Source organism: Rhamphochromis sp. 'chilingali' (genome assembly GCF_963969265.1).
Source record: "Rhamphochromis sp. 'chilingali' genome assembly, chromosome: 18".
Taxonomy (NCBI): Eukaryota; Metazoa; Chordata; class Actinopteri; order Cichliformes; family Cichlidae; genus Rhamphochromis; species Rhamphochromis sp. 'chilingali'.
The window spans coordinates 6,913,256-6,939,818 of NC_137945.1; the positions used below are offsets into that span (position 1 = coordinate 6,913,256).

At 41.3% G+C, this 26,563-nt stretch overlaps 1 protein-coding gene across 4 annotated transcripts in view; it reads right to left on the bottom strand.

Annotated features, from left to right (window-relative positions):
• Nucleotides 1-16,538: 16,538 nt before the first annotated feature.
• The window catches only part of LOC308385501 (cadherin-20-like), a 98,220-nt gene continuing 88,195 nt past the window's right edge, over nucleotides 16,539-26,563 (bottom strand). For all 4 annotated transcript variants that reach the window (XM_080864461.1, XM_080864462.1, XM_080864459.1 and 1 more), the window contains 5 exons: nucleotides 24,490-24,626; nucleotides 22,888-23,009; nucleotides 22,516-22,633; nucleotides 20,354-20,605; nucleotides 16,539-18,467 (listed from right to left, as the gene is read on the bottom strand). In XM_080864461.1, coding sequence (XP_080720587.1) covers nucleotides 17,947-18,467; nucleotides 20,354-20,605; nucleotides 22,516-22,633; nucleotides 22,888-23,009; nucleotides 24,490-24,626 — 1,150 coding nt within the window. In that variant the 3' untranslated portion in view covers nucleotides 16,539-17,946. The remainder of the gene's footprint in view (nucleotides 18,468-20,353; nucleotides 20,606-22,515; nucleotides 22,634-22,887; nucleotides 23,010-24,489; nucleotides 24,627-26,563) is intronic.

Below are 26,563 nucleotides of genomic sequence, written 5' to 3' on the forward strand. Positions count from 1 at the left end.
CACAGCCAGGCAGTACAAGGATTCAAGGGGTTTTTTTTTATTGATATTTCTGGATAGTTATATGAGGTGAAAAGATAGTTTGTTTTCTTGACATTAATGCAGAGACTCTTGTCCCTGCAACGGCTCTCCAGTCTTTCTACCTCCTGCCTGCAGTCACACTCATCATTGCTGATGATGCATCCCACCACATCTGCAAACTTCACAATATGGCAGCTTTGATGTTTTGCTGAGCAGTCACATGTCAGCAGAATGAACAGGAGGAGACTCGGCACAGCCCCCTGGGGAGCTCCGGTGCTGAAGATGATGGGGGAGGAGGAGCTGGTCTTAATTTTGACAGGCTGTACCCTGTTGGTTAAGAAGACCAGGACCCAATAGCAGAGTGAGGAGTTCAGGCCAAGCATTGCTAGTTTTTGCACCAGTCTGTGCAATAATTGTATTGAAGGCAGAAATGAAATTTAGGAAGAGCAGGCATGCATACAAGTCCTTAGTCTCAAGGTGTGTGAGGGTATGTATCACTGATGACCTAGTCTGTGATGCAATTAATGCCCATACACATAATCTTCTGTTGGTTTTGCCATCTTCATGATTTACTATATATAATATTAATTCAGCAAAAATGGAATTATGATCATTTTACTTGAGAGCACCCAGAAAAATAACTTGTTTTTCATTTTGGTCTGTAGGTTTTCAGCGCGTCACCTCAGCAGGTGATTCCTCTGAAGAAGATTTCTAATTGAGGGTGTGCTAATCAGTGAAATCAGCAGTGGAGCCTTTGCCCTAAATTAAATCCTGCTGACACAACATGTGGAGCACAGTTGTTTTTTGTTAATTCACTTGGTTATTTTAGTTAAAAAATAGAAGTCCAGACAGTATGAAGCCAAGACGTTTTGTCTCTCAAGGCATGCCTTTATCCACACATCCTAACGGCTGCAGTCTGCAGAATGTGGCATCCCTGACTTTCAGCAGAGACTTGACCTCTGCATGCAGCCAGAGTTTCTGGTTCTGGTAGATGGTTTCGGTCTTAGCGGTGGTGACATGGGTAATACATTTGGAGACGTATCAGCTCCACCTCTCTCCACCTCTGTGAATTGAAAACTGTCCTGTAACACAGGAATAGAGTCACTCGGCCACATAATGATGGTCCTCTGTGTTAGTCAGTTTGTGGCGCTGTAACAGACGACATTAAGCACAGACCAGCATGACTGAGATGTGGTCAGAGAGGTCGAGGTGGGGTCAGAGGTGACTTTTTATGCACCTCGTATGTTTGTGCACACACGGTCCAATGTGTTGTTTTTCCATGTTGCTGTGGTGCCATGCTGGTAAAATTTAGGCACGATGTCCGTCACATCAGTGTGGCTGAAGTCTCCAACTACTGCCTAAAAGGCCTCCAGGTGCTTGTTTTGGAGGGAGCTGATGTTGTCGTCCTCCAGCATCAGCAGCTGGTGAGATTTAAACAATCATGACAAACACAGCTGTGAACTCATGAGGTCTAAGGCGAAGGATCAATCACAGTGAAGACATACGAACACAGTGAAATGTTCATAAAAGGCCACACAATTCTGCTTTTTTACATAACTAAACCATGCTGAATTTGATTTCACCCACGTGTTTTCTTTTTTAAAGATGCTTATAGCATCAGAGTAGATCTTGAATCAGAGTCATCAGCAATAAGAAGTAGGTGCACTGTCAATTAACATTCTTTTATTTCAGATAAATCTACAAGTAACACAACACAAAGAATTTGTTCGGATGTCTGTGTCTGCTGTGTTTATTGGAAATGTATGACCAGAGAATGTTTAGATAAATTATGTTTTGTGGCAGTGAAAGGTAGCATTCAATTCAGTCATCATCAGGGGACTGTAGATATAAGTAGACTGTACTCATGCTATGTTTTTCCACTCAACTTGAGCAAACAAAATGCCTTCTTACTACACAAATGCCCTTTTGTAGTAAAAAAGGTGCCTCATTCACAGATTTTTTTCTACATCTAAGCCTTTGACTAACTTTCACACACATATGTACAATATGATAGATCCATCTGGGAAGGTCTCGGTTCACTATTTTGTCTAAGAATATGTGAACATGCAGACTATGGGGGCCGGAAGTTGACCCAACAACCTCCTAAGTGATAGACTACCCACTCTAGCCCAGGAGCCCCTCCATCCAATGGAGTTTTCAAAATCCGCTCACCACATAAGGCACTGCAAATTAACTTCTACATCAACTGGATTAATAGGGAAAGTGCACAAAATTTCCAACATTTCTCTTTTCACAAAGCAGGATGAGGCCAAGAAGAACCTGCCAGCAACCTGCCAGTAGGTGCAGAGTTTCCCTCATCTCTGGCCTTTCACTAAGCCTGTTTTCTGGAGCAGGGACCAGCTTTGAAGCCAACATCATTAGAAAACTGATCCGTTTGCGTTGCTTTTGAGGATGTCGCTCACAAACTTTGGAACAGCTTCCTCACCTCATCAGGTTGTTTGAATCTGTAGTTCATTTTAAAATAACTGTTTTACACAAGCTTCAATCTGTTTACGAATTGTTGAGTTCTTCGAGTATTGTCACGGTATTGGGTTCGTAATTATGTTCTTTGATTATTGTTGTTCATGTTTTTGGGGTTTCTTTATTTCTCAGAGATCTTAGTCCTCTCCCCCTTGGTTTTATCTCAGCCTGTGTTTGAGTCTCTGTGTTTGTTCATCCCCTGTGTCTTCCCAGTCAGTCATGCCTCCCTATCACTGTTAGTTACCCTTGTCTCTGTGCTCTATGTTCTGTTCCTGGTGTTTTGTCTCTAGTGAAGGCTTAGTCCTGTTTCTTGTTCTCCTCATTTAGTCTCCATGCGCTGTGTGCTTGCCTGTCATGTTCCACGTCTCTGTGTCGTCTGTTTGTGTCGCATGCTTCCTGTTTTATTTTGATAGTCTTTGTCCTACGTCAGTGTATCTAGTTTTGCTTCCCTTGTCTCTTTATGTCTGGTTAGTCCCAGCTGTGTTTCCACCTGTTCCTCATCCTCTCATTATCCTGCCTGTGTATTTTTGTCCTCAGCTTTCCCCTGTTTGTTTTCGTGTCGTACCATCAACCTTCACAATACTGTGGTTTTCCCTCTGCGTTTCCAACTATTTCCTAGTTACTGTTCCTGGTTTGGTTTCTAGTTTGAGTTTTGTATTTGTAGTGAGTTATTTACAGCCAAAATAAAGCTGCCTCTTTTAGTTTACTCTTTCGTTTATGAGTGCTGCATTTGGGTCCTACATCCTGCCTGCCACACAGCAAATCCTTAACAAATGTGGATCTTCATATTTCACTGTAGCTCAAACTGGTACTTGAGATAACCTTTCATAAACCAGTATATCTCATGGTCCTGAAAACGTATTCTTCTGTTTCTAATTGTTCATGTTTTCCTGTTGTTTTCTGTGTTTCTCTCTGTTTTATTTTAACATTCACTTCTCTTGTTTATGCATGCTTTTCCCCCCTTCTTCGGGAATGTCTGCTCCACCCTCATTAGTCTCGCCTGTGTCCAGTCTTCCTTGTATGCATCTACAAATAAAACTCAGCCCCACACAACATGTTTCACATTTTAGATTCAATTCTCTTTTTTCCCACCGGGAGCACAACAATTCATATTCCTCTTTTTTCCCCCTTTGTACATCCTCTTTACAAAAGCTAGAGACAAGTGCTTTGAGATGAGCTGCTCAGCTTCTGAAAGTTAAATGGACGTGGCTGTCACCTCCATGGAATTTCAAGGGAGAGTTAAAAGTAAGACCTTTTAGCTCTCCATGTAGAAAATGTGAGCTGGCAGAATATTAAAGGCAAGACAATGCACTCAAGATAAAAAATGTAGACTCAAATTTGGATATCTGTGGCACTTCACAGGGAGCTGAAACATGGAGGTTACCCTTTGTTGAACTCTCACACTCAGCTGCTTAAAAATCAGTTCAGTGTTGGAGGAATTCAGCAAATATGGTTCTGTGTTTTGCTCTTGTTTGCAAACAAAATGTGATGAATATATGCAAGAACTCACAGTTCTGGGAGTCTTTTACAAAGTGAAAGCCACTTAAGATTACTTTAATATTACAAAGAAATGAAGATAAAGTGAAAGAAAAAGCTGCTTCTCAGATGCTGAGTTGAATATTTAAAAAGCTTTGTGTTTTCAGCTAGTTTACTATTTTAACAATGGTTTTGCTTGTGCTCTCCTAAGCATAATGTGTTTGGATGTAGCCCAGCTCCTTCAGCGAATGCACGATGTGCTTTTACTGCAGCTCGTGCTTGCACAGCTGGAATTAGATCCATGCGTGACCAAAAGTACACAAGTTGCACGTCTTCCATCCATCTTCAGCCAACTGATATCAAACCTGCTGTGCTCAGTGGCTTTGGCCTCTGGGGTGGACAGCCGTGCACCACTGAGAGTCTGCAGGATTTAATTTAGGGCAAAGACTCCACTGCTGATTTCACTGATTTGCACACCCTCAATTTCAAATCTCAAATCTTCTTCAGAGGAATCACCTGCTGAGGTGAGAAGTTGAAATGAAAACCTGCAGATCAAAATGAAACAGAACTTCTGGGTGCTTTAGTTGCTCTCAAGTAAAATGATCATAATTCAGTTTTTGCATGTGTAACAGCTTATGTGTAGTTCCCATTAAAGTGCTTAATTAATGACCTTTGAGCTATGCAAGCCCACAAAGTGCCCAGAACTTTTATCACTGTCAAAACATCTTTAAAAGTCTTATGCAGACAAATCTGTCTACATGATATCAAGTCAGGCATGAAAGCCCATTTTGAGGTGGGTTGCAAAGTAGCTCACAGGGGCAGGAGTAACTTATGGGACAGGCAATGTAGGGTTCTTAGCATATCAGATTTTTCAACAGGATACACAGAAGGGAATCAGATGAATCATCTGCTGATGTGAACTGGCTTTGAAATCAGCTGTAATGTTAAAATTGCTGTCTATGCTCCATTTCCACACAGATAGTAATTTTCCTCAAGCCGTGTTAACCTGTGTTTACACCATAGTCTAAAACCTAAGATGCATTTCATAAAACTGACAGTATAAACAAACACAACAACTACAACAAAAAAAATATGTCGGGGGAAAAATGATTACAACCTTACATTTTTAAATTGGAACAGCTCCATGCCATGTTGAAGCACAGTCAACAGTTGCTACTGTTGCAGTTTTCTTAAAAAGAGTAAAACTATCTTTAAAGATTTTGAGAGCTCACACGGTGGTTTGGATAAAGGGGACATTTCTAAAGCTTAAATTTCAATATTCTGAAGGTATACGGTTAGAAGTTAGTGGCAGAGGTTTAAAATGCTCCAGAAGGAACCAAAACAGTCCATCAATAAACCGTCCGGTTCAGTGATTTGAATTAGTAGAAGCAAAAGCTTCTTATGTCTACACAGCTGTCTAGAAAAAGCTGTTGTGCCACTGGTTTTGAGCCTCAATAAAATACAGATTGAGTTATCACAAAAATTCATCCCATATACAATAGAACAGAAACTTTGATCATGTTTATTTTACTGCTCAAACTAGGCACATTAACAATGGGGTTTATGAGGACTGACTCACTTTGTCAAAGGTAGGGGTAGTTACTTTGACATCACCCGCTGGTTTCTGCTGTCCCATTTTGAAGCTTCAAGTTGAGTGTTTACCCTGTCACCATGTTGGTTGCAAAACCCTCCCAAAAAAACAGAACCAAAAAAACTAAACCAAAGAAAACCCCTGAAAGCTTGTGATTGACAAGTCATTAGCCAATGAGCATCTGGTTATACTACAGCTTATCCTCCGTTTTGAAACATGATACAGTGCTTTACTAAATACTCTTTTTACTATTGTATATGACTCCAAATCCCTCACTGAGATCACAAACAAAGAGAATTTTCACAGAGGTCAATCACAAATTAGTCAAATCTCTTTCCCATGGACTTCTATTGGGGCCTCTTTTGTGAAGTCATGCACACATTTCTCACGACTTGTCTACCATATTGGATTTGATGCTACCACTGGATGCTTGGGAAATATGTGTGTTCTGACCGGTGATTACTGGACATTGCTGGCCATGATAAACTGGATTGCAAAGGAAGTACTGGACAACAGACTTTGCTTACAGATTTCCATAGTTGTCTGTAGTTTTTCCTTGTTTGTCTGCAAATACTTGCCAACTAACAGTGTTAGTTAAACTTCATCAAATGTGACTCAAAACAGTACCAGTTTAGTTTAGTGGGTGAGCAGGCAGCCGTATGGGACATGGCCAGAAGGCAGCAGCCTGGATTTGAATCTTATCCGTGGCCCTTTGCTGTGTGTCTTCATCTTCTTTCCCTGCTTTCCTGCCTCCCCCCCCAAAAAAGTGATAGCAGTAACGCAGAAATACTCTAGAAACCAAAGCAATTAAAACAATTTTTTTTTTCCAGAGATTTTGTTTGGGGAATATACTTTTTTCCTAGCAACAGCTTGTATACACTTGCAATCAGTTTCCTGCAAGTGCCATCAACCTCCAGCAACCACACCCAGTCAGCGAATACTGATTTTGTCGTCACAGCTAGCGTTTGCCATTTCGTCGAGTACCACTCTCTAAAATATGAGTCACGTTGTTAGTGGCCACATCTGCAAAACTCCACAAGGCCAGAAGTCTTCTTCCTATCCGGTGGCCTTCAGAGTGAATGCATTAGGTTTTAGGCATTTCCTTATTGGCTTATTTTCTCCTTGACCTGGAAGTTAAGTCCGTGTTTTACACCATGAGCCACTTTCAAGTGGCCACTAGAGGAACTGCATTTTTTGGCCCTTTTTCTTTAGATTAATTATTAAGTTATACAGCTTAACCCCCATGATTGTAGGTGACACGTTTCCACTGATTTCTGTATTTACAAACAAGTTTGTTGTTTTTTATTTATGTTAAGAGACCATAAAATACATATTAAGAAATTAAATCACAATAGAACAATTGATTAAATGTTTTCATTTATATCCTGGCCTATTTTTGAGCCTAGTGATGGAGATGGAGAACTCATCAAGACAGCTGTGAATCAGAAGACACAAAGAATGAAATACTTCATCTCAGGCTCATGTAATGCTTAGAGCTGTCATTAAAGTTTGGGTGGGTGGCAGAAGATTTGTCCCAGTGGTCCCAGTGCAAGATAGGTTTGGTGATTTGCACATGCAGTATTTATTTAAGTCCTAATCTGAAACTACAGAGAAAGCAAATTATGATGGTGAGTTAGTGAGATGCTAAAAAAGAGGCTGCTTGTTTGTTAAACCAGCAATATTTTCTGAAGAAAGTCACATTCACAAATGGTTCATCTTCGCTATCAGACAGAAGGAAGACGGCTGGTAAACAAATCAGCCCAAAAGATCATCATCTTTATCGTCTTGGGGCCAGCTTTACAAACACTCCATATTCCTTCCAGTCCTCTTGCTGTTTTCCTCTTTGTACAAACAAGCATTCATTGTGAAGGTCCCAGATACCCAGCACACTGTGTACCAAGTCCAATTTGTCAGATCCTGTTTGTGGATCCACAGGGATGATGGAAGCAAACAAACTGGACACTGCGAGGCAAAATGAAAAGAGGAAGTATCGCTTCTTCTAATCATTGCCTTTGATAGATCGAGCTACACCTCCTGGGTCATGGCTCGCCTCCCACCGACTCTCAGAGATGAAAGGTGTCTGTCAGCACCATTAATAGCAAAACGTGCAAAGCAGGCGGGGGCGAATGCAGGATCAAAACAGTTTGAAGTGCAGAGTGAAATTCTTGTTTCTGTCATGAATTTTTTTTTAGAGTTTATAATATAAAGGAAAAAACAAAACACGCATGACTTCCTCTGTCATGTTTCTGTCATCTCTACCTGGAGGATAGCCGCCATCCGTGACATCTTTCCTATACATTCTTGTGTGTGATGACTTTGCTGCTGTCTCTCCTTTTTTATTCAAGAAGCGGGACGGATGCTTTGATGCTGCTTGGCAGTTTTGGCTCCTCTGTATGTATGTTTTAGAGTTTTTATCTAAATACAGTGACATTCAAGTGACCTAATGCAGAGTGTTTAAGCTTCGAGCTTGTGTTTGACATTACTCATTTGTCCTCATTCCAAAGTCATCGAAAGTGCTTTTTCTCAAAAGCAGCTCTGCACAAGGTGTCCTCTGGTAGTGGATGAGGCATCGGGCATGAGCTGAGTCTGTCACTCCAAACTCAGCATTTTTACTGTCATGAAGGAAGGTCATTTATATCAGTTTTGTTAAGTTTTCTCTCCGTGATAACCATTAACCATCCTACCTGATTAGTCTCGTCTGTGTTTTCTTCTCTATCTGCTAATGACTCACCTGTCCACTCAGTACAGCTTCCTTTTTTTCTCCTGCAAGACTGTCTTTTTCTTTAATCAAATGTTCAAGCATTTACTCAATAATACTCCTCAGGTTTCCATTTTCAAATGGTTTTGGATTTGTGGCTGTCTCGTTTTCTTTTTCTTTGTTCTGTCCTCCTCCCTTGTGATGCGCATAGCTAAACAGGCTTGATTTGGCAGTTTTACACAACCAGATGTTTGACACGTCGCCTTTGGGCTTATGTCTCAGTCGGAAAACAAACCATCAGTCTTGCCAGGCAAAACGTGTTATGCACTAGACTATGGAGCTATGCACGTTCTCATTTCCCAGTCATGTAAATTAGTGTCAAAAAGAACAGTAAATTAGATTTTGGTGGTTGATTTCTCACAGGCTCTTTGAAATGACAAAGACCACACAAGGATGCTCCAGAAAATACATGTCATTTTCCAAAAATCTAAAATATTAACTTTTCTACCTGCGTGACACTGGCAATTAAAACATCAACTAAATTATTAACAAAAAAAATATTTTCTAGCATAACCACACAGCAAAATCTCCAGTGTTAAATTAACACTAGAGAGTGTCTATATGGGTCCACACCTCTGAGTGTTAAATACAACACTGTTGAGTGTTAAATTAACACTTTTGACAGTGTTATATGTTTAAAAGTAACCTAGTCAGTTTTGAAGATTAACAATGGCTAACACTGAGCAGTGCTGATTTTCTAACACTGGAAAATAACTCAAAATGTTAGAAATATTCCAGTGTGAAGGCCGTCTTCATTGTGACTAACTCTGTATTGCATGCAGACATGGGCACTTAAGAAAGCTGACGTCACATTGACAAAGATAGAAAATATGAATTGGCCATAAGTGTCTGAGATTACTATAATTTAGTACCACTTTTATTCTTAGCGTAAAGGGTCATGAATTTTCTCCAGTGGTTTCACTTTTAGTCCTGGAACTTTTTGCAGGATGTCAAAGTGCAGATGTCAGTGTGCTCATGATGTTCTTACACAGATTAACTGGTCTTAATTCAGATATCAACAGAAAAAAAAATGTTGTGAAATATTTTTACAGTGATTAAAATATTAATATTGCTTTTGTTTTAAATTTAGACAACAATAAATGTCAGTAAGATTCCAGCATAGCAGCTGATAGAGTTCTGAAATCTTCTATTTAATATTCACTTCATGCTCTATGCAGAAATAATTTAGCGATAGGTCTATTAGATCAGCACAACCAGTCATGACCTATGTCCTAAACTGTCATAGAGAGATTTTATTCTAAGCTGAGAATGGATCCTGTACACTGAGTTTTTGTGAGAGCAGCACTTTCTTCTGATCATTAAAAGTAATAAATGTAGGAGAAATTGGCCTTGAGCAGCAAACTGAAACTAATGTGAACTGAAGTTCGCTGATGTGAACTGCAGATTAATCCAATATGCACTTTGATATCGACTGCAATTTTCAGGCACACCAAGAGGCCTCAGATTCTTTTATTTCTGCAACAACAAAGCCCAGAAAGTCTCAAGTTTAGTTTTCTTTGTATCTGCCTTCAGAGAGCACTGTGGTGCGGTAGGTAGTCCCTTTGCCTCACAGCTCAAAGGTTCTGGATACAGACCTTCTGCTTGGTTGGTTCCCTTCTGTGTGGGTTTCCTCCTATGGTTCAAAGACATGCTTGTCAGGGGAAAAAAAGCCAAAAACTGCAGTTCATCTAATAAGTATCAAAAAGTGAGGATTTTGATTTGAAAGATAACATATTTCAGTTCCTAAACCCATGCTTGTTTGTCAAGTAGCTAAAATGCAGTCTAATCCTAAATAATTCAGCAGCAACCTGTTAGATGTTTATGTTGTGACGCCGGCTGTCTACGTGGAGGATTTGAGGTGGCTCTGCAATAATGGCTAATAAACACCAAAAATCTAATGGGAGAAAAAACACCCAGAGGAACAAAAAACAAGGCTGAGAGGAATCAAGCAGATTGTTGCTTGAAAGTAAAGCTAGTGCGAGTGTCTGCAGCCGAGTGTGAAGTTTCTCTAATAGCCACTTAAGGCTGCTTCCAGAAGTGAGCTAATCCCTATACACTCCCATGTGAAAATGTCTATCCTAACAGCATAAAAAAGCACATTTACACCCTATTTTGGCTTAAAGTTACTGGTCTGCTATGAAGGTAAACATTTTGCAAAATGTGAGAGCTTGCAGACACACGGAGCTGGAGCTATTAGCTAACTATTAGATCTAATCACCACTAATTCCAGTCACTGAACTAGACATCTCAACCATGTTTGTAAGGCTGAGGGATTTTACCTGACACATAACAATTTATTCGGCAAATATTTGTATGATGCACTTGTACGTTTAATGGTGTAGCTTGTTAAAGGGCATACTCATCTCTTGCCCAGTGACAGTTGAGATTGATTCCAGGCCCTCGTGACCCCATGTTGGATAAATGGTTAGGAAAATGGTCCATGGATGGCTTCATAGTCAAGTGCCCAATTCCCTTAATGGCTCCTTTAGCTACAAAGAAGTTGCACTGGTGATTATTTGTCTTACAATATTAATGAAAATGCATGTAAAAGCTGTGTTTCGTATAGCCTGCTGCTCTCACTGGCTGTGGCCCAGTGCTTCTCTCGAGGTTACGTCAACAAGAGGAGCTCCTGAGATTATTTGGCATTATTTTCTGGCATTGCTATCGGCGACTCTGTAACAGCTCCCACAGTGTCTGGCTGCTCTAACCTAATGTTCCTCAAATCAGGACACAATTCGGGGTTTCGACTTAGTTCTAAGATGCAAGACACTAAAGCTTAAGCTTTCACTTTGAGCTGGTCTTAAAAAAGCTGCTCGTGTTATCAGACTGATGTTTCAATCAATAATGGCTTTAGTCTAGCATCCAGCAAAAGACAAATTCTTATTTTAAAAATGTATCTTTTAATGTAATGAGTATTCAATGTGGTGTTGTATGGCTAGACTTTCTAAAATTCAAAAATACTTACAAATGTTCTCCAGTGGCCTGTAATATGAGGCAGGCTTTGCGTTATTGAGGTAACTCAGCATTACCAAGGTGTTTCACTTCCTACCAAAGCTTACTTCTCCAGACCAGGATGTCTTAAAAGATCGGGGGATATTGATTAGGAAAAACCCTTTTCTGGTCGATTGCTCTAACACTTGAATCCAAGTTCAGTGGAGAGGATTTGTAACTGGGAACTGTGGGATCACATTCCTCTGGGTTGAGGGTCTTGGGATCTTAGGTGGAGTATATCTTAGACCAGTGAACTAAACTGAAGCACTGATGCAGGCATTGTACCAGACTGTCATACTAAAATGAGAGATGATCTGAAAGGTGAAATCCATCTACATTCCAACCCTCATCCGTGGTTATGAGATCTGGGGAAATGACAGGAAGACTAAGCGGCACTTGTCTCCCTTCAGAGGTTTTGCAGGGATACTCAGCTCCGAGGAATCCCTGGAGTAGACCCAGAATGCACTGGAGAAATTATATGTATGCATATATCATCTGACCTGTGAACACCTCAGGACCTCCCACAAGGAACTAGAAAGGATTGCTGGGAGAAGAACGCCTGGAATACTGTGCTTTAGCCTGCTGCCAATGTGGGTGGATAGATTTCTTGTTTGGCTTCAAATAGTCTCAACTTTATTGATATAGTAGCTTTTGCTTAAAGGTCACACATATTTAAACAGCACTTAATACTATTCTTCTCAAAGACATTCAGACTGCAGCAGCTGTGTTGCTTTTACTTATATTATGTTGTATTAAATGTTTGCTAGATGTTTCCCGTTGGTCAGCTGCTCCTGTGGCTACTTTTTCATGTAAACATACGGGTAGCTAAATTGATGAACGTTGGGGAAACGACCTTTATGCTCAGCCTGATTTCGGCTGATACGATAAATGAAGCTGGATAAATATATCCTGAATATGTTGAAGTACGTTCACCCTATTTGGTGCAAGCCCCAGGCCAGCAGCAGGGTTTAGTTCACATTTACCTCACTGTTTGCCATCATAGGGTGAGAAACATTTGGTTCCCCAAACCATACTTATTTAGCACATGATTTAGTCCTGCATGGTTCACCAGCAACATGCTGAATGTTAAAGTTAATGTAGCTGTCTATGTGAAGGGTGGGAGCAGGCCCTGTGGTAATGGCCAATAAACTCCACAAACTTAATGTGAGAAAAACAGCTAGAAAAATAAAAGCTACGAGGAATCAGCAGGTTGTTGCTTGGAAGTAAAACTATGTGCAAGCATCCTCAGCTGAGTGTGAAGTTCCTCTAAACCTCTGAGACGGCGATGATGTGCCGCTCAGGAGCAAAACACCCTGACGGCAAAAGCTCATGTTCTGCTGCAGCTTAAAGAGATAAAGTGGAAATAACCCATCGCTGGGCCGAGGAAGGGAGACAAAGATGTAGAAAGAGGGGGAGAAAAAAAGGTAATGGAAAACATGTAGGACTTTTGAGTGAAAGAAAGATTAAGAGTTGAACTTGTGGGTGAATAAAGGAGGTGGAGATGCAGAGATAAGGGGATCAGAGGGAGGCAGCCCGGCAGCGATTGGGTCTGTATATGTTTCGCTCTCTGACTCTACATGTCAAATTGGTCGGACCTGCTTTTCTCTCCAGGGGCCTGGAGTTTGCCTTTCTTTCCGCCCCTTAATTTCCAGCAGAGCGTAGTGTGTGTGTGTGTGTGTGTGTGTGTGTGTGTGTGTGTGTGTGTGTGTGTGTGTGTGTGTGTGTGTGTGTGTGTGGTGGGTTTTTTTTAAACTTTGCAATAGGGGATGATTCAGTGGGTCTGCTGCAGTTTACCCTCGGCAGGATTAGAGCTGGAAGCCATCTTATTATCTTCCACCGTTTGAGCTCTGTCGTCTGTTAGAAAGAGCAGTGGAGCTTAAGACAAATTACCCCCTCAGTGTTTTTCGGATGGCATGACTTCGGCCTGGAAATGGCCTTGGGAGAGGCTGGCAGTGGGGCAAATGGGAAGGAGGAGGCGGCCTGTGAATGGGAGAGGCTGGAGGGATTGTTAGTTTAATTTATGCTGCAGAACAAGGCAAAGTGTAGAGGAGGGCACTGAGGAGGAAAGAGACTGGAAGACATGAGTTTTATGTGCTGACAGATGTTTTTGACTGCATATTTATAGTGAGAAGTGATGGAGCGTCCTTCTTGTCTTTGAAAATACATGCCAGAATTTACAAAGCCCCTTACCTCTGAAAGATGTTATTGTTTTCTTAAATTCTTGACGCCAGAAGTGATTGGATTTTGATAAGTTGTGTGGTAATAGAGTAGCTAGCTTTACTAGACAGTAAATTTGTTACTTTATTTCTATATGTTTGCCACTTTTTCTCAAATAAAAAAAAAAACAAAAGAGAAAATTTTGAATTTTGTTCCTGTCAATTTACCCCTCCTCGGGGAGTCCCTTAATAATCTGTTATTATTTTTGCCACAAATGTCTGTTTCTGTCATTAAATCTGAATCTTGAGTAGCTTTGGCGTATTAGAGTTATAACCTCGATTTGGTGTTGTTTACATTTTTTCATCCACTTTCAATGCTTGCTAATTATTTCTGTATGCGGCAGCTATTTAGCCACTACCTCAAAGTCTGCACTGGATTGTCGCGATAGTTTAAAACACTTATTTTGAAGCAGAGATATGATGCAAGATAGGGAAAGAACAAAAAATTTGGAAACCCTTTGTTGAGTGCTGAATGCTGAAACAAAGAGTGACAAATTAGAGAAAACCCCCGCTGTGTAATTGAAGCATTCTGCTCAGTGTGAAGAGGATATGAATTCATTCAAGTTTAAATTTAAATCCAAGAAATATTGCAGGCTCATCTGCTGTGCAATTTCACTGTTGAGTGCCACCCAGCAGGTAAGCCAGAGCCACTGATTTCAGTTATTTCTGTTATTTGTTTTGACAACACAAATGGAAATTTTAAAGTAGTGGAAAATACCTTGAGGTGTAGATTATCACTTTCTCCTTTCTCTCAACGTCCACTTCTTGATTTCCCTTCATCTTCCTCCCTCCTCTTTAGTTTTGCTTCTCCTTTCTCTTCATTTTGATTGACATTAGCAATTCAGTGGAGCCTCTTGTTTATAATTGATTGATTTCCCATTGGCAAATATTCCATTGGTTCATGTAAACGTTACAGTGAGAGCAATCAGATGGAACGATTTTTGAGGCTGGAGGCTCAGGTACAGCAGGCGGTGTGTGGGATGAGCTTTTAATCAGTGCCGAGCATTATCGCTGCAAAACAAAATAAGTCAAGCAAATTAAGCGCTTTGAGAGAAACTGTAATGAAAAGCGAATCATCTGCAGCAACACTTTAGAGGACAATTTAGCATATGATTGCAACTTTAAATAGCTGTTTTATCTTCTCAGGGACTTACACTTCTGTCACACTTCGGGGGACTGCATAATGCTCCTCGCCGCCCAAAGAAGCAGTTTATTATTCCAAATTACGCTGACAAAGATGCTCAGAGAGGAACTTTTTGTTGTCTTCCTCATTCCACTGTTATCGTCGCTTCACGGGGCATGTTTACAAAAAGATTGCTCCCTGCAAGTCTTGTTCTGACCACTGGCACAAGCGTATTTATGATGTGGACTGGATTCATCTGTTTTTTCTCTTCTGCTTATCCTTATCGTGGTCGTGTGGTCGTTTCTCAGCTACCATAGGCTAAGAGACGGGGTACACCCTGGGCAGAAAGAACCAGACAGAACCCTGGAACCATGAGGAGAATGAGCAAACTAACATGCTAACCACTGTGCCACCGTGCTGCCCGGGCTGGGCTCAATTCAGTTTTATTTAAACTGTGTCATCTCAAGGTAAATTGGAATTGAAAGTATGCAAAAATGTTGTAGAGGAGAAACCCACAGACCCAACATATGTGATAGAGGAAGGAGGCAGCCATCTGCAGGTGACCTAACTATCTCAGATATTGAACCTACACCTGCAAAGATGACTACAGAAAAACACAAGGAAAGAGGCTGGTCAGAAACCTGTATGCCACTGCACTCCAGCATGATGTCACAGTTTAGAAAGTTTTCATTGGAAGTGGCTTCTCAGATTCTTTAGTACATTAACTGTCAACCAACCAAACTATTTTATTGACAGAAATTACACATCAGGGTCATTTACTATGCTCTAATATGCTTTCAAATGTCTCTATTAGTATTTAGACTATACTACCTCTACTATCTAAATTATTGTAATTTAATTAATTATAGCTTTTAATCATTTTTAGCATTCCGCTAGATCTTTATACCAAACTTGACTGAAAGTGGACCTTCCTCCAAAAGTTACCAACTGTTTGTCCAATCAAACAGTCACAGAGATCAGCATCAGAGGGTAATTGGGCCTCAAACATTGTGCCCTTAAAATCCCTTAAAGTAGCCTGTCCTGCATGCCTGCTTTAGTTTTATTTAAGGGTATCTCTGAAATTGATTCTAGTGTTCTTGGCCGTGAAAATATAGTGATTACAAATTAGAACAACACAAAAATAGTTGTAGGGAAAAAAGACTGATTTAGTAAAAGATTATTGCAATTAATTTCACAATAGTACACAGAAATATAGCTTAAATCCTAAATGACCCCACCCAGCCACTTGGTTAATGGTTTCAATCCAGAAACCAGAAAATTGCTGGACAATGGAGTGATGGATTTACAAGAAAAAAACTTTATGTCAAATTATGAGAGGGAAAAAAAAGTGACTTTAAAGGAAGAGAAAAATATGTGAGGAAAAAAACTGCAACTTTATGAGAAAAAAACCCTTCAAATTATGATAGAGAAATGTGGCAACTTTATAGTGATGGAAGCAAATGACAACAAGAAGAAAGCAGCAAAGGCATTTGATGCAAAAACTGACAAATATACAAGGAAAACATTGAAAATGTATGAGGATGCAGAACCCCCTCCCTCAAAATTTGAACCTGACTAGAAAATGAGAAGAGTGGCAATTTCCCAAGGGGGAGACAGGCAACTTTGTGAAAAAAGTGGGAGATTTAGGAGAAAAAGACAGCCCTCATTTGATACGCCCCTTTTAAAAGAGCTAAGATGGTGATGTCAGATGTTCAGAATGGGACTTGACACACCAGTGAATGACATCATGGTGGATACTTCCACCGTTTTTTAAGAGACCCATGAAAGATTAGCTGACGCTTGTTTGTTCCACAGGTTTTCTTTTCAAATGTGCACATGGAAGAGTCCAGACCAGGACTTGCAGAGACTAGACAGAACGTTCTGCCTTTAGTCATGCAACTCTTCATTTATTGGACTCTGCACTGCATAATGGGAGATTGTGCAAGTCAGAATTACCCACTGAGCCTCAGTGCACAGAAACAAAGAAACATGAAGACCAGAAGGCAGGCAACACCCATTTTTGACTTTTTATTACCAAGAATACAAAATATATCTACATTCACATACCACTTACTGTAGCATGACTCACAACATAGATTTCAAGTAAACTCCATCCAATTGAATTATCAAAATCTACCTCCACATCTCTCCCAGTTTGGAAAATCCTTTTGGTGTTTGTGTGTGATTTACGTTTTTTTTTTATTCTTTCCTTCTTCTAAAATGTCTTTCATTTGTCCTTTTTACAGTTGGCACTTGATGCAGGTTCTCAATGTCTCTGTAGTCCACAGGATCGGAGGATTAAGCCACATTTGTGTGGGGACAGAAAAGCAACACGGTATCTCTAACAGGACAGATCAAGCCTCGTTGCCACCAGACTCCGGCTGGCACGGCGGTGGATCCAAAATGAAAGGCGACTCGGTCGGGCGTTTGTCCACATGTAGTCCTTTCCGCTGTGCCACATGTCTCAGATGAGATTTAAACATCCACTAAGACAAATCCAAGATTTTATTTCATTTTTTTAATAAAATGCTTCCCTCTCATCCTAATGAATGGATACCTGCTTTATGTTTTGGAGTTACAATACAAAGAGCTTAAAAATGGTACAAAAACAATAATACAGTAAACATATTAACTCTGAAACCCCACATGGGACTACGACATCGCCGTCTCCGCAGCACGTCATATGACATTTAGAGATGCAGCTTCTCACACGGATTGAAAACAAAGGCAGTTACATCATGTATGTTACAACGTATGCGTGATCTTTTGAAGATTTCCTCGCATGGCAGAGGCTTAAAGTACAGTCTCGGCTTGAAGGACCCAAATAACTTAGCAGAACATATAAATACAGCAAGTGGAACAAAGAAATAAATTAAGACCTGCCACGGATGGAACAAAAACACGACTGCAGCAACGACTCCTCGCTTTGATTCTTCAAGCCCATCTCTGGCATAAATTGCTCGGCGTCTTGAATCGAAGGGGCTCTGCCTGTGGCTGGGTCAGGCAGTTGAAGTTGGCGTGTGCTTTGAAGCCGTTCCTCAGCTTGGCCCCCAAGAGGCTGCCAGATTCGGCCTGCCTGTGAAGCCCGTCTCTGGGGTAGATTTAAAACCTGCTGCAGGCCTTCAAGGCTGTGGAGAATAGAGGCTTCGGCAGGATTTTGATTTCTAACAGTCATGGATGTGGCCATGAGTACATCTCAGCTTTGTTGTTGTCACTTCTTGGTTGTTTCTGTGTCTTTTTAAAAAAAAAATCTTTTCATACGTCCGTTTGTAAAGGAAAAGGCCCCGTCGTCCTACCACAGTGGAGGACTGTTTGTCTCCAGCACGCCGTACATCTCAGCAAGTTTTTTAAAGCGAGGCCCCCAGTCATTCAGGTAGTCGTACTCATGGTCGGTGTTTGAGGTTCCAGATTGCAACGAGCTGAGGGACTCCACGACAGAGCCTTCCCCCTCGTAAGCGTACGTCTGCAGGGAGTCGTAAGGCGGGGCGCACGGGTCCATGTCGGCTTCCAGGAGCTTCGCCAGCACGTATCCGTGAACATTGCTGTCCCCGCTGCCGCCGCCCATGACACATGCCTGAGGGACGTATCGGGACAGGCTTTCGATCTCCGGCAGCATGTCCTGTCTCATCTTGCCCGGATGGTGGTGCGCCTCACGAGGGTTCCACATGGCGGCGATGTCGAAGGCCTCGGTGTCTTCTTCGCCACCGCCTTCATCATCATAGCGCACGATGTTTTCATGCACGTTCTCCTCCTCGTCACACAGGTAGGGCTTCTTACGATGGGTCCGCAGGGAAAGCATGAGCAGGATCATCACTGTTATAAAGGGAAAAAATGAATGAGTATAGAGGCCATAAGGAATCAGTGGTTTAAGTAAATGCTGTGACAGACACGGTTATTCATTTTTAAAATTCTTAGTGTTTTAATGTTAAAATGTAAAACCAAGCCTCGACCTCTGCAGCTACAAACCAACAATTGAAGTTCTAGTGGCTCTATAGACTCCCATCTTTTATATACAGTCTATTATAGCTCATGGCAAAAGGTCAAGACCGGGGTTTTCAAACATAAGGCCGGGGGTCCAGAAAGGCTCCAATGGGGCCACTGGATGGCTTTGGAATATTTGAAGGAGTGCATAGATTTTTAACTTTTATAATAAGGACTCAACTTACTTATTCACATCTATGAATAATTAACTAACTCTGGGAATAGGAGCAAGTATAAAAACATTACCAACTGATACAAAGCTCAAATAAAGATATATTTTTAGAAAACACTATTTCATAACCCTTCAGCTCAAATACATCAACAGTGTTCAAGAAGAAACGCTTGTGCCATCAAAACCAAAATTACTGCATCTACGAGGAAAAAAATAAAATTCACAAGAAGGCGAGCAAGGATGTTTTAAGAAAATTTACTGCTGCCTGTCAGAGCAGCAGAGCGAGTCAACCTGCTGAGCCCTCCTACCCGCAGCTACAGGTCTGCAGGGAGAGATAAAGCGGGTCCGTATCGTCCCCTGGGGAACTGAAAGTGTGATGCTACAGGGCAGCTGGTGCTAATGAATGCTAGACTTTCTGCGAGGGTGAGAAAATAAATCCATATTTAATCCTACAATGCTGATGTCACACTGGGAGATGCCTCCTTTTTTGCAAACAGACTTTTTAGCCTTCGGCTGTTGTGTTGTGTCACGTCTTGGGTGATCTAAGATCTCTCGGCAGGCTGCATATTTTGCGCACTTTGCTTTTTAAGTTCAGCTTCAGGGTTGATTACCTTCTTCAGAGGGGGTATCACAAATATTTAAAGTAGCACACCGACTCGCTGAAAGGTCAGGGTGTAAAACAAAGTGCGGCAGTGATTTTAATCACGGCCCGCTCCTACCCCTGAGGCTCGCCCTCAGCTGGTTCTTTCACATCCTACAACAGGAGATTAAAATGTGGTCTGACTTGGAAAATGTTTTCCAGCCACATATTCCAGCAGTTTACGGCAGCTGCATGATGTCTTTCTGCATTTGTGCACTTCACGTTTGACCTGTCAATCAGACAGGCGTCCAAAATGAGACGAACCGTGAAGATTTCGGTGCAGAAAAAGGTTCTCGTCGTGCTGGGTTTCCAACATGACATTCACAGTTTGTGCAGAGCATGATTGGACAAATCAGGGACAACTGTTTCACCAATGTTTTTCTTTTTTAAAACAGCGATTGCAGGACTCAAGGATAAAACCACAAAATGGAGACCAAACGCAACATTTTATAAATATTCACAAATATTAAACATGCCTAACCCTTATCCCTTTAAATCTCACTTGTTACACAGGACACTTCAGGGTAAGTATAGTGGAAGGTTTTACTACAGATTCTCAGTGCTTTGTCCTTTAATTTCAGGTAGGTTTAGGTCATTAATCTGAATTCACTATAGATAATAAAATCTTGTTTTGTAGCAGACTGTAAATATGCTTAAAATTTGGCATGTTAGCATGGAAGTCTAAGGGCATTGGTTCTTGTCTCATGGAGCCAGCCTCAAGTGGCCATTGCAGGAACTGCAGTTTTTGGCACTCTCTTTATATTAAAACTCAAACGTTCGTTCCCTTTAATATGTAAGAATAATAAACCATGTAGGGCAGCAGCACTTATGTGTGTCACCTAAACTTAGGCTTTGTGAGCTTTTAGCTGACACGGTTATTTGCACATCATCGTAACAGCAGCTCACCCAGCAAGACGAAAATGCAGGCCAGGATGGCGATCAGAGCCCCCCTGCTGAGGCTGGCGGGCAGGCTGTAGGCCTCAGCGTTGCATGACATGACGTTGCCCTCCTGGTCGCAGCTACACACACGTATAGTCAGCGTGCTGGTGCTACTCTGAACCGGCTGCTCACTGTCCGAGATGAAAATGGGCAAATAGAAGACGGTCTGGTCTTGCTGTGACCAACCGCCACGGCGTGTCAGGATCCACGCTGTGTTGTCTGGAAGCGAACACAGAGGTCACAAAAAGATCAAGTTAGTGTTCAGAAATACAACAATAAGATGCTTAGTGTGAGGTAGCTGATAGCAGCAGGGTTTCATGTATGTGCTGCGTTCAGGGTAACTGAACACGCGGAGGAGTCATGGGATGGTGGTGAGAATTGAAGACGAGCACAGCTGTGAAGAGGAAATGTCGACTGAAGCTACTAAATATCACACCTATTACTCACAGAGGCTTATTTCAAGACACTGATCTTTACTGTCAATATATAGCAGGAAAAAAGAGTTTTAACTCATTCACTGCCATTGACGTCTATAGCCGTCAATTGCAGTGAATGAGTCAATGGGTTTAACTCATTCACTGCCAATCGCTGGCAGTGAATGAGTTAATAGCCTCACATACATTTGATCATCTCCCACGGTTTCTACAGCTGTTACTGTAGTTAAAATTATGTATTAAAATATCCTTTAGTGCAATATTTCTGTCTAGCCTGAGGGAGAAAAAGTTAGCAAAATTATCTGATTGTTCTAAATTACTATAAATATAATTCTGCTTTGCATTCCCTTCCCCACGCCCCTAGAATGTAATTATAATGGAGAAACACTGAATCCTTCATTATATTTTTTATTAAGTAAATGAAGATATTTGAGAAGAATCATCTTTAACAATATCAAGAACATGAAGATTCATAAGAATGTGAATTGTGTGTTTTAATGAAAGGAATTAAAAGTCCTTAGCAAGTTCTAAAATTTGATAAATACAAATGACACTTCATATTTGCATAACTGATTTAGGAAAAATGAAGCCAAAACACAGCATGTGTGGTGAATACTAAGTATACCCAAAGAGGAAAGACATCTGCAATGATCTTATAGAAGCAACTATCACTGGACATTAGTCTGGAAAAGTTACACAATCTTTTTCAAACAATCTGAAGTCATTCTGCAATGAGAGATTCTTCATAAGTGGAAGTTGCCAGGAGTGGACATCCCAGCAAACTCAACCCAAGGTCAGACTGTGCAATGCTCAAAGAAATTGAGATGGGTTTTTAACAATTTGTACAGGTGTCAGTTAACATGCTATATGTTAAAATTCTGTTACAACTAGGAGAAGACGGAAGATGGTTAGTTTGCCAGGGTTGCCAGGTATAGGCCTGTTCTCTCTAAAAAACAACATGGCAGCATGGCTTAGGTTTGCAAAATTGCATCTGAACAAACCACGAGACTTCTGCATTAATGTCCTCTGGACAGAAAAGACCAAAGTGGAGATGTTTGGCTATAATGTACAGCAAGTACCAATCACAGCATGCCAGCACTAACGCCCCATACCAAGTGGTGAAGGGGTGATGATTTGGCACAGGCACAGGACCTGGCCACCTTACAGTACTTGACTTGACCATGAACTCCAGAGTATCTGCCTCCACTTCCAAGTATTCTAGAGCCAGTTTTGAGACCATATGTCTGGCAGCTTCATCGAAACTGAATCATGCAACAGGACAATGATCCCAAATACAGCAGCAACTCTACAACAGACTGGCCGAAAAAAGAAGCGGTGATACAGTGTAGTTTTTGTTAAAAAAAAACACACATGCTGCAGTTCATTTGAGGTTGTATTTTAATAATAATTTAAAAATTTTGACTTGCAGATTATTTTTAATTATGTCCTGATTCATAAGACCTTAGAACAGAAGGAAGCTGTACTTGCTTTTTACCACGACTGCATTAAAATGTAAAAACCATGAATATTTACTGCTGGGCTGCATACTTCCATACTACATATTTTACTGTGGATGCTGCTCTTCCATAGATAAGGAGAAACAGCGATCTTATTTTACTGGTCCAACTCACTAGAAATCAAATTAGCCTGCATGGAAAACTCGTGCATGACACAGAACCGTGACCGAACGTGTACCTTGGTTATCTTTCAGGGTGAAGTTAGGGTTGTTGACGGCCTCTGGAGCCAAGCTGTAGTAGAAGTGCTGCCCACCAAGCGGCTCGTCTGGATCTACTGCTGTCACGGTCTGGATCAGCTGGATTACAGACATGAAAGTCATATTTAAAATCTGCTAATGGCTTATTTCACTTTCAGCAAGAAATGATAGTCGAACAGATGTTATGTAGTGGAGAAAAATGTGTTTTTCTGGAGTACAGGTAAGGGTGGTATAAAATGTGTCTCAGATTTTACTCTAAGAGCACCAGAATATAAATTATACAAGTATTTTATCATCATTAATGACTTACAGGGACTTATTCCAAACACTGATGCAAACTGGTGTCTCCGTACCTGCCCTGCTTTGGCATTTTCACACACATACGCCTCCAGGTAGTGCATCAGCGACGGAGGATTATCATTCACATCCAGGACCCTCACAGCCACCGACACACTTGCGATCTGTGTGGGGTTATCTGCAGGGAAACGCAAACTGGTCAGAGGCTGATGGAAGGAGATAAATGACTCTGAGAAATCCTAAGGTGCAGCATGTTTGCTGTAAAAGATTTACGGAGGAGCTCAGCAGGATCCTCACAGATTACAGTCCTGTTATTCCCCATTACAGCCTGCCATTTGCATACCCTAACCAGCTGTGTAATAAGCTGTGAAAACACAATTAGTGCAAAGTAACTACTTTCTCAGTTTTCATCACATGATCCATCCATCAGAGGTGTGAGATTAGCTCTCGAGGTCAAAGCTCCACGTGGTCTTACTGTGCTTTAATATTCACTGCAGTGAGCGTGCTCCAACTTTGCTGAAGTTGAAGATTTGGTAAATTAATAATCTACGAATTAGTTTAGTTCAAATTGAACTACACTGTGTAACAAATTAAAGTTCTGACACAATCTCCAAATTAATTATCACTTTTGGTAACAAAGTGTTGACGCTATCCTAAACACATTGTCAAAATTCTTAAAAAAAATTTCACTTAATGCTTTCAGTTCTCACATAATCACCTTTTTAATTACTAGTATTGTTAGTGTCCGACTGCTTTTTGTGTTTAATTTAGGACATGTAAAATTGTTGACACATCATAACACACATACCTTTCACAAACATGGCTCAATCTCAGTAATCTTATGTCCACAGGTCTAAAAATACTTATATCACAACTATAAAGTTACAATTTCATGTGAGTTCCTCGTTATTTTTGCTCTTGAATTTACAGCAACATATAAAAAGCTACTCATTTTTAAAGTATGAAGTGAAAATAAGGACTGTGAAGTAGAGAGAAAGTTTTTTATCGTCAGCTTTGCTTTGTTCCGGTACATTGAAATTTTTTCCCTCTTCCTCTCTGTGCCCTTTCCGTCTCCGTCACATCTTTAATTAGCCACCATGCGGGAAGTTCTTTAATTAGTCATTAATTCAATTACCATCTCCTTTAAGGTGTGTCTACCAAACAAAGGCACAAACAGACAAACAAAGCAAAGGGAGGAGGGGTGAAGGTGACTTTCGGGGCTACCAGCTGTGTGCGGCTCTGCGGGGCATCTCCTGCTCAGCGTTACATAACTCTGCAAGACCTGTTCTCAAAAAATCAGTCAGTCTGCGTTCATTCAAGTTTACTCCATCCACCTGTTTGTTTCTGTTTTCTGCATAAAGCCGCTGAATGAATCTCACAGTTTTCTGCTGTTAAGTCCTTAAATTCAAACAGTTATTTAAATTTGAGCTGCAGTTTTACAGGTTATGATAACTGTATGCATGATTGATTTCTATATTTTTGAAATGTTAGCACTAATCTGTGTCACGTAGTGCTCCCATACCACCTATGGATGCACATGCTGTTCAAAAACTACTTTAGTCTTTAAATAGAGACTACACTGTAATGGCATAAAAGCAGCAAAAGCAGAACTCAGTTACAGCCAGATGTGTCTTTATTTGCATGTGTATAAGACGTACTCATCTCCATGGCGAGGATGGTGATGTTGTGCCAGCCGACTTCCTCTCGGTCTAGCGAGCGCACCGTCATCAGTGACCCGGAGGTGATTTCGATGTAGAAGTACTTGTCGGGGTCACTGGATCTGTCGATGGAGTACCTGGTGACACAAGATGATGACATAATGACAACAGTGATAAATAAAATGCACCATTGTGTAATTTTAAGTGGTTCATAGGGTAATGCATGCAAGCACACATAATCCAGTGCGTGACCCACGCGTGGATGTGTGTGATAAGATGCAGGCTGGAAACTCCTGAGGGAACTATGAGAAGAGGCTCCAGATAAGACTTAATCAGAGTATCTGCATCCTCTGCCAAACTTCCAACATGTTGGGACATGCAGACCTGCAGAGTGCCGCCCTGGCTCGTTTCCTGCCACCGTGGGCCATTTTCCAGAAACGCTCTTTTGAGAGAGACACGCAGCAACAACAACAACAACCGGCCACACTCACACACACAGGAGGAGAGGGATGAAGAGCGCATCCTCTTCCAGGCTGTGGAGCATAAACCAGTTTATTCACACAGAGATGGAGCTCACCTGTCACTGCCATGCTCTCCTCTCACCTGGAAGAGCCGCAAATGTGTGTTTCAACCAGGAAACAAGCATATGTGTGTAAATCTGTGATCTGATGATAACTTGCATGTTGTTGCACTTTCATTTTTTCCAAACATAAGGAAAAAAAGGAAAGTAAACTGTATTCTGTTAAATTCCTTAAAGGAACGTTAAAATGATGGTATAACAGAGCGTCAGTGACGTAAGATTTTCTTCTGCAGTTATATTGGAGCAGTGAATACTAGACAGCACTTATTGAGCAGAAAATCTCTCATATGCTGAGGCAAGACTAGCATGCACAGATGATCAATAATAGCTTATGAAAAACCCACTTTTGTGCTATTTTGAACTTTTATAATTTGATTTGAGAGCAATGCATTCACGCAGATATAACACATCTTCTCCTTCACTGCATCCACGAACCTCCTCCGAGGCCTTCTTCTTTTCCTCCTGTCTGGCAGCTCCATCTTCAACATCCTCCAAATAAAAGTTTTAGCATCTTCAGCTCTGCCACCTCCAGCTCGACCTTCTATCTGCTTGTTTCACTCTTGCTGCTAACCTTTAGTCAGAAATCACTCCTGACACTCATTTCCACCCACACCACCCTGCCAGCACCCTCTTTTGTGCATCGTCCATTGTTTTGGATTGTTTATGTCACACAGCGGAAATTTGTGTTTTTATGTTTTATCAATCTGTGTATTGGTACATAGTGTTGATTTTATTTGCATGATTTTATAGTGATATTTATATTGCATGTTTGTTTATTGATATTTATACTGCATGGTTTTATCCTCATATTTATATTGGTGTTAATGTTGTACCATGTTCCTTTAACCCACTGTGGACTAAACAGATAATTGTAGGCACCTGTGAGGTGGGGGCGTTCCCCAAGGTGGCCTATCAGCCGCCAGGTTGACCTGTTAAAGGGGATGGTGAGCGCAGAGACAAAGGAGAGAGGAGTGACGCACGAAGGGTGAGGAGGCGAAAAAGGAACGCGTGCAACCCCGCACGTGTGTGGAACGAACTGCTGCCTGACTGTGGGGCGCCGCGAGTTGTTCGGCGATCCAGTCCTAACGGCAGGAACGGCAACAGTGGGTGGCGATGGCTGCAATGCACGACAGGGCAGGGATGCCCCTCTGCCTGCATCTGACGGTGAGACGAGGGAGGCCGTGTTCAGGTGTGGAGTGGGGCGGGACTGTGCGGCGACGCGCTGTCAGGAGGAGACAGGTCTGCGATAGGAGCCCCCTCCCTGGTCTGTTGCTGACGAGTTTTACCATACTGGAAGAGAAGTTCCTCTCCTGTCTCCTTCATATAAGGACCATTCGCCCATGTGTGGCTGGACTGTGGGATTATGGGACTATGGGAGAGTAATTTTAGTATATGGAAAACATGTTTTAGCCTTGTTTTAATATTGTATAGTTATTTCTGCCGGCAGGGTTTTTAGCGGGTTGCAACACTACTTTTATTGTATATGGGGAATTT